The 13,011-nt window shown below is 42.2% G+C and overlaps 1 protein-coding gene across 10 annotated transcripts in view; it reads left to right on the top strand.

Moving 5' to 3' along the window:
• METTL6 (methyltransferase 6, tRNA N3-cytidine) overlaps positions 1-13,011 on the top strand; it is a 48,352-nt gene that overhangs the window by 5,411 nt on the left and 29,930 nt on the right. For 4 of the 10 annotated variants that reach the window (XM_007108847.3, XM_007108846.4, XM_028489980.2 and 1 more), the window contains 2 exons: positions 4,717-4,887; positions 10,984-11,125. In XM_007108847.3, the coding sequence (XP_007108909.1) occupies positions 4,717-4,887; positions 10,984-11,125 (313 nt within the window). Of the gene's footprint in view, positions 1-4,716; positions 4,888-10,450; positions 11,475-13,011 lie in introns of those variants that run through there. The other 6 variants (XM_028489982.2, XM_024115154.3, XM_055090868.1 and 3 more) reach the window with 5 other exon arrangements.

Genomic DNA, 13,011 nt, shown 5'->3' with positions numbered 1-13,011 from the left:
GGTCTTTGTTAAACATTTCTTGCATCTTCTCGATCTTTGCCTCCATCCTTTTTCCGAGGTCCTGGATCATCTTCACTATCATTATTCTGAATTCTTTTTCTGGAAGGTTGCCTATCTCCACTTCGTTTAGTTGTTTTTCTGGGGTTTTATCTCGTTCCTTCATCTGGTACATAGCCCTCTGCCTTTTCATCTTGTCTGTCTTTCTGTGAATGTGGTTTTTGTTCCACAGGCTGCAGGCTTGTAGTTCTTGCTTCTGCTGTCTGCCCTGTGTTGGATTAGGCTATCTATGAGGCTTGTGCAAGTTTCCTAATGGGAGGGACTGGTGGTGGGTAGAGCTGGCTGTTGCTCAGGTGGGCAGAGCTCAGTAAAACTTTAACCTGCTTGTCTGCTGATGGGTGGGGCTTGGTTCCCTCCCTGTTGGTTGGCTTGAGGCGACCCAACACTGGAGCCTACCCAGGCTCTTTGATGGGGCTAATGGCAGAGTGGGAGGGCTCATGCCAAGGAGTACTTCCCAGAACTTCTGCTGCCAGTGTCCTTGTCCTCACGGTGAGCCACAGCCACCCCCTGCCTCTGCAGGAGACCCTCCAACACTAGCAGGTAGGTCTGGTTCAGTCTCCTATGGGGTCACTGCTCCCTCCTCTGGGTCCCGATGCACACACTGCTTTGTGTATGCCTTCCACGAATGGAGTCTCTGTTTCCTCCAGTCCTGTCAAAGTCCCACAATCAAATCCTGCTAGCCTTCAAAGTCTGATTCTCTAGGAATTCCTCCTCCCATTGCCGGACCCCCAGGTTGGGAAGCCTGATGTGTGGCCCAGAACCTTCACTCCAGTGGGTGGACTTCTGTGGTGTAAGTGTTCTCTAGTTTGTGAGTCACCCACCCAGCAGTTATGGGAATTGCTTTTATTGTGATTGCGCCCCCTCATACCATCTCATTGTGTCTTCTCCTTTGTCTTTGGGTATGAGGTATCTTTTTCGTTGAGTTCCAGTATCTTCCTGTCGATGATTGCTCAGCAGTTAGTTGTGATTTCGGTGCTCTCGCAAGAGGGAGTGAGCACACATCCTTCTACTCTGCCATCTGATACCAATCTGATAATCTTTTAAGGTACGAAGACTTTATGTCTTGTTTAGAAGTTCTATAATCACATAGATATGCTTTTTAAAATTTTGGTTATGTTTTTTAATCAGTCTGGAAAATGTTTGGCCATTTTATCTTAAAGTATTTCTTCAGCTCTGTTTCCTCTTCTCCTTCTAGGATTCCAATTACTTGTATGTTATACCATTTGTATTCTCTCACAGCTCTTGGATGCTGGTTTTTTGTTTGTTTTTAACTTTTTTCCCTTTCTTCAGTTTGTGTAATTTATTGTCCTGTCATCAAGTTCACTGGTTCCTCTTTAGGCAGTAGGCATTCCTATTGATGAGCCTGTCAAGAGCATTCTTCATTTCTGTAACTAAGTTTTTGGTTTTTAGCATTTCTTGTTGATTTGTTTGGTAGTTTCTATCTCTCTGTGAAATTACCTATATGATCTTGCATGTTGTCTACCTTTTCCTTTAGAGCCTTTAATATGTTAATCACAGTTATTTTAAATGTCCAAACCTGTAGTTCCAACGTCTGTGTCATATTTGAGTCTGGTTCTCGTGACTGATTGTCTCTTCAGACCATATTTTTTCTTGCCCTTTGGTATGCCTTGTTCTTTTTTGTTGAAAGCCAGGTATGTTCTATAGGGCAGTGGATACTGAGGTAATAAGGATTTGTAATAATCTAGACAGGAGTTGGGCTTTATTTGAAGTCTCTTGTTGCTATAGTTACCTGTGAGGTTTGTTGTTGCTATGGGCCTCAGAGACTTCAGACTCCTCTGGTGACTTTGTTTTTGTTGCTCCTCTTGGCTTTGGGTCTTCCCGTTGTGCTGTTCACCATGAAGAGTCTGTCTCTTGCAGCTTTCCCAGCAGTCCACTGTTGTTATTACTGGAGACTTGTTGGTAGTATGTGGGGAAAGAGACTGTTCTCTAATGTTCTGATTCTCAGTTTTTGAACTGCATGATGGACCTGTGTCTTAGGGGTGTGGCCCTCACAAGTGTTTCTGCTTCTCCAGGAATAGAGCTTTTCTCTCCCATCGCTTCCCCACCTCTGTCATCCTCTGTGGTCTTGAGGCCATTCTCTCTGCAGATTAAGACTAGGTCTGGGAAGAGTAGGGCCCTCCCCCAGTGTTAGTGGTACTCCACCAGTGCCCTAAGGATACAGGCCTCAGTTGACTTTTCCCCTGCAGGTTAAACCTTTCCTCCCTTAAAGGAGGTGAGAAAGTCTAGCACCAGAAAGAGCACCATTGTCTCTGTGAGAGCCTGGTGATGTCCTTTGTGGAAACACCTGCAAAGGGTGGGAACATCCCAATGGCTTCAGCTGTTTGTCACATTTCTAATTTTCTCTTTCTAGGCTGAAGGCTACTGCCTCAGGTAAGCAAACGCTTGGGTCCTGCGTCTCCCTGAAGGCACCTGTCTGTCTCCAGATTTGGGGATGGCTGGTGGTTCTTTGACCTCTGTTCTTTCATGCGTTCACATAAAGTTGCTGTCTGTCCAGCTTGTTTCCCATAAGGATGGGAACTACGTCTCTCCACCTCTCTACATCTCTGCACTGGAGCAGCAAGTCTTTTATTACTCTAAGCGGTCTGCTGTCCTCTTAACACAAGTGGATAGAGCTAGCTGTTCAAACAGTGAATTGAGTGAGAAATTCGTTTTCCATTCCTGATAATTGTCACCTGTATTATCTCCTTTTTTTAAAAAAAATTTATTTTTGGCCACATTGGGTCTTTGTTGCTGTGCGCGGGCTTTCTCTATTTGTGGAGAGAGGGGGCTACTCTTCGTTGCGGTGCACAGGCTTCTCATTGCGGTGGCTTCTCTTGTTGCGGAGCATGGGCTCTAGGCACACGGGCTTCAGTAGTTGTGGCACATGGGCTCAGTAGCTGTGGCTTGTGGACTCTAGAGCACAGTCTCAGTAGTTGTGGTGCACGAGTTTAGTTGCTCTGCAGCCTGTGGGATCTTCCCAGACCAGGGCTCGAACCCATGTCCCCTGCATTGGCAGGTAGATTCTTAACCACTGCGCCACCAGGGAAGTCCCTATTATCTACCTTTTTAAAAATCTAATTGTCATTTTTGTCATCTCTCTTCTGTCATATACGCTACTGATCCCTCTTTATACATGGGTCTGTCTGGGGACTCTGTTCTTTCTCAGTGATCTATTTGTCCCCATTCTCAAACCACACTGTTTTAGTACTTCATTTTGTAATGTGTTTTGATGTCCAGTAGTGTGCCTTCTTTTCCATTGTTCTTCATTTAAAAATCGTCTTGCCAGGCTTCTCTGTTGGCACAGTGGTTAAGAATCCACCTGCCAGTGCAGGGGACACGGGTACAAGCCCTGGTCCGGGAAGATCCCACATGCCGCGGAGCAGCTAAGCCTATGCGCCACAACTACTGAGCCTGTGCTCTAGAGCCCACGAGCTGCAACTACTGAGCCTGCATGCTACAACTACTGAAGCCCACACGCCTAGAGCCCTTACTCTGCAACAAGAGAAGCCACCGCAATGAGAAGCCCGCACACCGCAATGAAGAGTAGCCCCCACTCACTGCAACTAGAGAAAGCCCTTGCGCAGAAATGAAGACCCAACACAGCCAAAAAAAATAAATCAATAAAATAAATAAATTAAAAACAAACAAAAAAAACCCCACAATGTGATATCACCTCATGGCCATTAGGATGGCCACTATCAAAAAAAAAAAAATCATCTTGGCTATTCCTCAGGATTTTCACTTCCAGATGAATAAAATTTACCTTGTCAAGTTTTAAAATCTGTGGAGATTCAGTTGAGATTGCATTGGATTTATAAGAGGAGTTATAGGTAGAACTGACATCTTTTCAACATTGAACCTTCCCATCCAATAACTTTGTATATCTCTCTATTTATTAAAGTCCTTATTTACATTAAAGAAAAGTTTGATTTATTTTCCATAATGCTCTTATACATGTGTTGAAACCATCAACCAAAATGTACCGGCAACACACTTGTAGTTAAAAAAAAAAAAAAGTTAGGTTTTGTTAACTTGCTGCATCAAGGGAAAATATACCCAGAAGAACTGTGGGAACATCTCAATAAAGGAAGTTGGAAGGACTTCTCATAGGGTTAAGGGAGCAGAGGCTGGTTTTGGATTATCATCCCTCTGGAGTTACATGCTTCTAAAATGCTCTGTTTGGAATATGTGATAGACTATGTACTCAGTTAAAAATGATTGGTTAATATATTTAAAACAGGTAACCAACAAGGACCTGCTGTATAGCACAGGGAACTCTGCTCAAAACTCTGTAATAACCTAAATGGGAAAAGAATTTGAAAAAGAATAGGTACATGTATATGTATAATTGAATCACTCTGCTGTACACCTGAAACTAACAACATTGTTAATCAAGTATACTCCAATATAAAATAAAATTTTTTTAAAAGGAAAAATATGATTTGTTAAAATGAAATCTTGTCTGTTGTAGCAGTATTGAACATTACATGCTTTAATGTGCAAATGGTTCATTACTGTTTTAACCAGTTACAAAGTGATCATTGATTTCTGTGCAGCAGAGTACACATAGAAATAGGATCTCCTTTTGATGCTGTGTTTTTCTCTATGTATCAATGTGGATGTGGTGTTAAAATTATTTTGTGTTTTTCTCCTCTCTAGCAAAATCCTTTATATGACACAGCAAGATGCAAGGTATTCCAGTGTGATCTGACTAAAGATGACCTTCTGGAACACGTGCCCCCAGAGTCTGTGGATGTTGTCATGTTGATATTTGTGCTCTCTGCGGTTCACCCTGATAAAATGCGCCTTGTCTTACAAAACATTTACAAGGTTAGTAATTGGGAGCCTGCACTTGAGGGTTAGATGTCCTGATCTTTTCACTTACTTTCCCTCTGAGGCTCACGTGCTGTCTCGATTGACATAGTCTCCCCGTTCTCACGAGGTGGGCTGCATAGTCAGTGTAGGGAAGAAAGTTCTCCTGCATAAAACATCCACCCTAAATTCTCATTTGCCTGGTGGCCATCGCTGCCCTTCAGAGCTTGGCTAGCCTTGGAGCAGGGATGATTTTGCAGCTGCCTAGGATCTGTGGAGTCTTGCTGTAAAGTGAGAGGAAGCATAGTTCAGTGCACAAGAGCACACAGTCTGGAGTCAGGGTGCCTAGAATCAAATCTGGCTCCCCTAATGTAGGCAGACTTCCTTTACCTTTCTGAGCCTTCATTTCATTACCTGTGGAATGTTGAGATAATAGTTCCTAGATCTTAGGATTTGGGGGAGATTATATGAGATGTGTTTTAAGTGCTTAGTGCAGTGCCTAGAAATGGTGAGTGCTCTTTAAAAGTCAGCTGTGGTCGTCATTGTTGTTACTCCCATCATTGGTGTTAGACTGGGGAGAACCCAAGCTGCTGTGGCCTCCAGGAGGCTGCTGCAGCACTCAGGGAGTAAAGCATCACTCCTAAGTCATGTGACTCAAAACAGGCCACCTTTTCATTTTTCTCTGGGCCTCAGTTTTCTTGTCTGTAAAATGGGGGTGTCTTTCACTCATGGGGTTATTGTGAGATGCAGGTAAGATCAGGTACGAGGTGCTTTGTAAACTACAATAGAGGCTCTCTTAGCTGTACAAACAGTGGGTAACCATGTTGATTAACTTAAAATCAACTAAGTCAAGAAATGATTTTTAAAAATGGTACCTTCTTACCGTAAACATTTTATTATAAGTTAAAATATGTTAATACTCACTTATCATTCTTTTCATGTAGAGCCAAGGCCTTTTCTTTGAGTATGGGGCCATTTATCTTACATAAATCACACATGTAATAGAGTTTTGATTTCTTTACAGCAAGAACTTAAAAACAATTGAAAAGTAATATGAGGGCAGATTCTTTTATATTTTTACCCAGACTTTCATAGTTGATTCTCCCACGCTTAATTAAATAGAAGTTTGTTCAGTGCTTGTTTAACAAGTCTTTCCAAAGTATTCAACATACTTTTCATAGGAAATAAAACTGCCTTCTGTTCACGTTCGTATTGCATTGTTTATATACTCGTATATAATGATAAATCTCAGAACAGCAGCACAAGCAAGCTTGGGGATGAACACCAGTGACTGATGGGAGCACCGGCTCCCCGGGAGGCCCTGGAGTGTAATGGTGCACGGTCTAGAGAGCCTGGGAGCCTCACCTGCTCAGGGGGTCATGGCTTCGGTCAGAGAGTGGAAGGTGTCCAGCAAGCTGAGGAAGTGGACATTAGTTGAGAGCCTCTGTATATGTAGAGCTGTACATTAAAATTTAACCCTGGTTCGTGATGTTTTAAAAGAGTAGTGAGGTAGAAATTTCAAGACGCTGGAAACCTGTTAGGGAATAACTATTCTCACTGAAAACAATTTTTTAAAAATTCAGATATTGCCGCATTGGTTTTAGCCCTCTGCTTGTGAGGTTTTGTAAGGTTTTTTCCTCCTTACCTCTCCTTTCCCTGCCCTGGCATATGAACAGATGAGAACCCAGCGTATATCCACAGATGGGCATGGGACTTAAGTCGGGTAAAGAGGGAAGAGGGGACCGATGGGAGGATCCCTGATTTGATGGCTCACGTGAAGGTGAAGGCTTATAAAAGATGGGGAATTAGAGAGAGAGCTGGAAAAATGGTGGAGGGGGTGGTCGGAGAGTGACTTGTGTGACGTTGAGAGTATGAAGGGGTTATATTTTACAGTGTTGACAAGACCTTAGGACATTATTGTGGGAGCGAGTGGTTAAGGTAGGGTGGAGGACGAGATCTTTGGAAGAGAGAAGCTCAAATCATTGAGGCCAGCATATTTGGAAGCATAATCCACGTGCATGTTGAAATTGATGGGAATTAAGAATGGAGTAGTATGAGGATAAAAGCATAAACCAGAAGACGCATTCATCATGAAATGGAGGGAAATGACCCTGGAACTAATAGATGATAGGGATAGGGATAGTGGGTGATATGATCTGATGATAGGAGATTCAGACCTGAGGCTTGGGGAGGAGAAAGGGGAATGCACAGAAAGTAGCAGTGGAGCAAGGAAGACCCCAGCCCCATTCCCACGCCCAGTGATACAAGGACTATGGGAGAAAACACAGCCTGACTTGAGAGGTTGCAGGGAAAACCGCGTCCTCAGGGGACAGTCAGCTTTTTGTTAGCACAAGAATGTGAAGGGAACATTCAGGATACCAGTGATTTCACTGATGGAGGGTTTGGGGGATTAGGAAGGAGTAGGAGGTAATAGGGGCAGAGTAAGGAGTGTCTGGAACTTTGCTGGGGACGAGAGTGCCCACTGTCAGTATTCTGTCCATCATTATACTGGAGGTCCTAGTCAGCTGGAAAAGACAGAAAAAGGAATAAGGGGTTTAGAATGAGAAAGAAACAGAACTCATTATTTTCAGATAATATGATTGTCTAATGAGAAAATATTAACAGAATTACGTAAGTGTAAGATGAATGTACTCAGTGCCACAGAACTGTACACTTGAAAAAGAGTAACATGTATTGTGCAATCTTACTTTTCCACTTCATGTTACGTGCTTTGTTTTACTTCTTTGTTTGATTTTGAGTTTTTTGGTAGACTTTTTTCTTTTTTTTGAGGAAATTGACAGCTGATTTTAAATTTACATGAAGGAACAAAGAGTCAAAACACTCTTGAAGAAGAAGGCGATGGGGAGATTTATACCCTACCAGATATAAAGGCTTGTTACAACTACAATTGTTAAGATACAATGGTATTGGCAGAGGGACAGACAAATTGACAAATGGAATGTGATAGCTTAAAAGCAGATCCATATATATATGGAAATTTGATAGTTGATAGAGGTGACATTGAAGATCACTGGGAAAAGGACTGCTCAGCACATGATCCTGGGACTGTTGGTAGTCCACGTGAGAAAAAACCAAAATTGTATTCCTACTTCACATCCTGTACAAAAGTCACTCCAGGTGGATTTAAAGACAAATGGAAAAGACAGAAGTTTAAGCCTTTCAGAAGAAAATATAGGAGAAAATCTTTGACTTCAGAGTAGGGAAAATTTTCTTTGAGATTCAACAACATTCTATGCATAAAGATGATGGTAAAAAAATTAAGAGTTTCTGTTCTTCAAAAGACAATATAATACAAAGAAATTGAAGACAAGGTGGGAAAAGTAACTTAAAATCTATTCAACTGAGGGACTTCCTTGGCGGTCTAGTGGTTAAGATTCCGAGCTTCCACTGCAGGGGGCATGGCTTCGATCCCTGGTCGGCTTAGTATCCAGAATGTATAAGGAATTCCTGAGTAACAGTAAGAATGACAATAGAAAAATGAGCAAACAGTCATTTTATAGAAGAGAACACACAAATAGTTAACATATGAAAAGATAACCTCAATAACCTAGGAAATGGAAAATAAAACCATAATGAGACACCATTAGATTAATAAAGTTAAGTCTGACAGAGCCGGGTATTAATGAGGATATGCCTGTTCTTGACTTAAATGGAAACACACAGCATGTTATCTATATTTTAGTATATAATGAATTGTTATATTAAAAGAAAAGTTAACTTGAGCTGTCGCAGTCTATACCTGGCCGCTTTTTTATAGTAACAAATTCCATTTCAGCAGTCTTCCTGTTTTTACCCCCCAATAGAAATCCTTTTTCAACTGACCTGGAATGAGTTCATGGCAACAGTGTGATGCTGTCATGCATAGTCAGTCACTGGTTCATTAATTTGAGACCATGTGCTTCATTAGGAAATTACTGGAAGAAGCAAGCTCTCAGCCTCTGACAATCAGGCACCCTTTGGGCAGCTCTGCAGTCTTGCTTGATCAGCTACAGTAATAAGCTGTTGTACGGTAGAGATAATTAGGATAACTAGGATGTTAACACCTGAGAAATTTTAAAACCACATAATTTTACACTGAAAGGCAGCTTTAAAGTTGAATTCCCTCAGTTTTGGAATAGAACGGTAAAATAAAAATAGACCAAATTTGTCATCAGAAGATGAGATTTTGGTCGTCCCTGTGCCACTGACTTGCCTTGAAAGCCCAGGCGAGTCACTTGTACTCTGAGCCTCACTCAACGTGGAGTGGGTCTGGTCGACCTCGCCTCCTTTCTTCCTGGAGCTGTTGGGAGGGTGAGGAAAGCCGGTGACTGCACAGCCCCGCCATCAAAGGAGGTGTTATACCATAACTACTGTCTTACGGACGAGAAAATACATTCAGAGGGATGAAATGTTGTCCACGATCATTCAACCAGTTAACAGAAGAGCTGGGATATGGACCAGGATTTCCCAAATTCCTGAGCAAGTGTCCCATGCAGCCTTTCGTTCGCTCTGAAATTACGAATGATTTCTTTCTCACACAGACTAACATTTTCAGACTTTTTCCTTCTCAATTATTCACATTTAAAAATTTACCATTTCTGACCAAGGTATGAATGTTTTTATCGAAGAGGCACTTTACTGACAATATTTTAAATGCATGCTAGTGTTGATAAGAATTCGCTAAATGACGGAATTCCCTGGCAGTCCAGTGGTTACGACTCCGTGCTTTCAGTGCCGAGGGCGCGGGTTTGCTCCCTGGTTGGGGAACTAAGATCCCACAAGCCATGGGGCGTGGCCAAAAAAAAAAAAAAGAGAATTTGCTAAATGGGAAGATCTGCAGCACACTTGGAAGTATTATGGTCAATCTTTCCTATTCTATTCAGGAAGAGGAAACACATCAAATTACATCAAAAATCTACTATAATAGGTGCTACATGTCATGTCTTAAAAATCATCTTGATGTGATGGGGCAGAATATGTTTAATAAAATCAATGCCCCCTTTTGAAGTCCACTCTTATTTGGTAAAATTACGCAGTTTTGAAAGAATCCCCGCATAAAAAGCAAGTGTCACAGCGAGTACCACTTTCTTTTCATTCTGGGAAGCATATGGCTATTTGCTGTGTAGGAGAGGGGCAGTTATACCACTCCCGGCGGATTTTACCTTCCAATTTTTGAGACATCTGCTCTGTGACAGCTATTTCTGAAAGGCTGTAGTGAGGGACTCCCACCGGAGCCTGACACTGGTCCCTTCTCTACACACTGCACTAGCGTGAGGATGCTTCGCCTCAAATCAAGAAGTGCAGCAGTGTGGGAAGAGTACTCAAGTTACCCCTTCCCTCACAGCCTCTCTTGTCTTGTCAGTAGTGAGGACGGAATTGGAATGACACCCCCCCGCCCCTACTCCGCCCAGGGCTAACAAACGTCCCTGATCCTGCAGTGTGATGCCTTTTACCCCAGCGTGAGTCCTGCCTCCCCTCCTTAGTAGCTGTTGTATGATCGTGGGCAAATCACTTCCCTCTTCTGCTACCAGTTTCCTTGTCTCACAGAGGATAATCACACTCCTTCTTTCCTTCCTCCCAGAATTGTATGAAGACCCAATGAGAAAATGTCTGGTAAGCTATAGAGGGCCGTCCACTGTTAGCGTGGTGGGCAAGCCATACAGAATTGTAGCGTGGGAGACCAGAGCTGAGACTCAGGATGAGGAAGGCCAAAAAATCAGTAAAAAGTGAAAATGACATAGTATTTTTTTAAAGAAACAATTTGACTGCAGGGTCATGGATTAGGAGATGGCTAATAAAATGGTGGGAGAACGTGCTTTAGTCAGGGTATGATTGTTTCTTCTTTAACACTTTAATTGTGTGACATTGGACCTTCCACAGAGCTCTCATTAGTGCTCAGGAAGTACCCCTCCAGTGCACAGGACACTGCCAAGTCTTAGCACACCTTTGCTTATCAGGCCCTTTTCCTTCATAGTACGGGTATTGCAGTCTGGCCTCTTTCATAACTGTCACAAATGCAAGTTATTTTAACCCCTAAATTAATCAGGTTTTATTTTATAGTAAGCTCTGTTTGACTAGGTCCCCGAGTTACGTGCAGCCTGTTTTGTTTCGTAGGTATTAAAACCAGGCAAAAGTGTCTTGTTTCGCGACTATGGGCTGTATGATCATGCCATGCTTAGGTTTAAAGCCGGCAGCAAACTTGCAGAAAACTTTTATGTTAGACAAGATGGAACCAGATCGTATTTTTTCACTGATGGTAAGATTGCTGGAATCTGTCTTGACTGCTGTTTCCTTGATTGCATTGTCACTGTGGTACCAGTTGGAGTGGGGGTGACTGTACCCCCCTCACAAGCACAAGGTCCCAGAACAAGCCCGCTCACGCGCACCACTTACCAGCCCCAGCTGTGAGCTCACGGGCCGCCTCTGGTGACGGTGTCCAGTTAGTGAGCTGGATCAGTGGACAGGGTCTGATGCGCCGCCATGTGGATGACGCCAGGAGCTGCGCTGGAGAGCGGGGAGAGCAAACCAGAATCTTCACTTCATTCACTCAGGAATAAAGCGAATAGGACAGGGTAGTGCCTTGAGATTACTTGAGTCTCACAAAGGTAAGAAACCTTTTTCTATAAGAGTGATTGAGGGACTTCCCTGGCAGTCCAGTGGTTAAGACTTTACCTTCCAATGCAGAGGGTGTGGGTTCGATCCCTGGTTGGGGAGCTAAGACCCCACATGCCTCGAGGCCAAAACATCAAAACAAAAAACAAGCAATATTGTAACAATTTCAATAAAGATTTAAAAAACGGTCCACATCAAGAAAAATCTTTAAGGAAAAAAAGTGATTGAAACTGTTTTTACACAAATTTGCTATAAGGTCATTTTTGATAAAACCATCCATACACCAAGCATGATTTTAGTCTTTTAGGTATTTTGAACGTTAGTTTTAAGCCTGTTAAATACAGGCATACCTCATTTTATTGTGCTTCGTGGATGTTGCATTTTTCATAAATGGGATGTTTCTGACAACCCTGTGTCAAACAAGTCTATTGGCACCATTTTTCCCACAGCATTTGCTCACTTCATGCCTCTATGTCAGATTTTGGTAATTCTCGCAATATTTTGAACTATGATAAATTATTATATTTCCTATGGTGGTCTGTGATGTTACTGTGAAGACTCGCTGCAGGCTCAGTGATGGTTAGCAATTTTTAGCAAGAGTATTTTTTAATTAAGGTGTACACATTGTTTTTTTAGACACAGTGCTTCTGCACACTTAATAGACTACAGTATAGTGTAAACATAACTTTCATATGACTGAGAAACCAGAAAATTTGTGTGGCTCTCACTTTATTGCAATATTTGCCTTTATTGTGGTGGTCTGGAACCAAACCCACAATATCTCTGAGGTATGCCTGTAATTTCATATGCACTGAGAAACCAGAAAATTCGTGTGGCTCACTTTATTGCAATATTTGCCTTTATTGTGGTGGTCTGGAACCAAACCCACAATATCTCTGAGGTATGCCTGTAATCTGAACCATAAGGTAATTACCTTCTTAAGCTCTAATTTTTACAACATTTGTATTTCTTGAAGTGAAATATTCTCTTAAAAATAAAGCTAAAAATGAGTGATTACCATTAAAACTACAAAACCATTAAAAATGTACGGTGAAAATTAAAAATTTGTTTTAATGTTTTGGATTCATGAAATCTGATTAAACCAATTATAAGTAATTGAGAAGATGCAATAATATCTGCAAAGTGCTTCAGAGCACATTCTTTGGAGTAATGCCCTCAATAAGAGTCTTTGTTTTTGCTACGTAGCCATTCTCTTTGTTTCACTTAATGTGTAGTGATGTATTACTTCGATTAACTTTTCCTTAGGGTATGTCACCATCAGATGATTTTTTTTCTCCCCACTTTGGTCACTGATTTTCCTCCTTCATGTTAGCATAGATGAGGTGTTTGATGTAAGCAAATTGAGCACACACGCACTTTGCATGAGTACAGCCAGTCTGGAATTGTGTTTCTTTTTTTTTTTTTTTTTTTTGCGGTACACGGGCCTCTCACTGTTGTGGCCTCTCCCGTTGCGGAGCACAGGCTCCGGACGCGCAGCCTCAGCGGCCATGGCTCACGGGCCCAGCCGCT

The sequence above is a fragment of the Physeter macrocephalus genome, chromosome 1 (assembly GCF_002837175.3).
Source record: "Physeter macrocephalus isolate SW-GA chromosome 1, ASM283717v5, whole genome shotgun sequence".
Taxonomy (NCBI): Eukaryota; Metazoa; Chordata; class Mammalia; order Artiodactyla; family Physeteridae; genus Physeter; species Physeter macrocephalus.
Note: the sequence above shows the minus strand (reverse complement) of the source record. Positions and strands in the feature narration are given on the sequence as shown.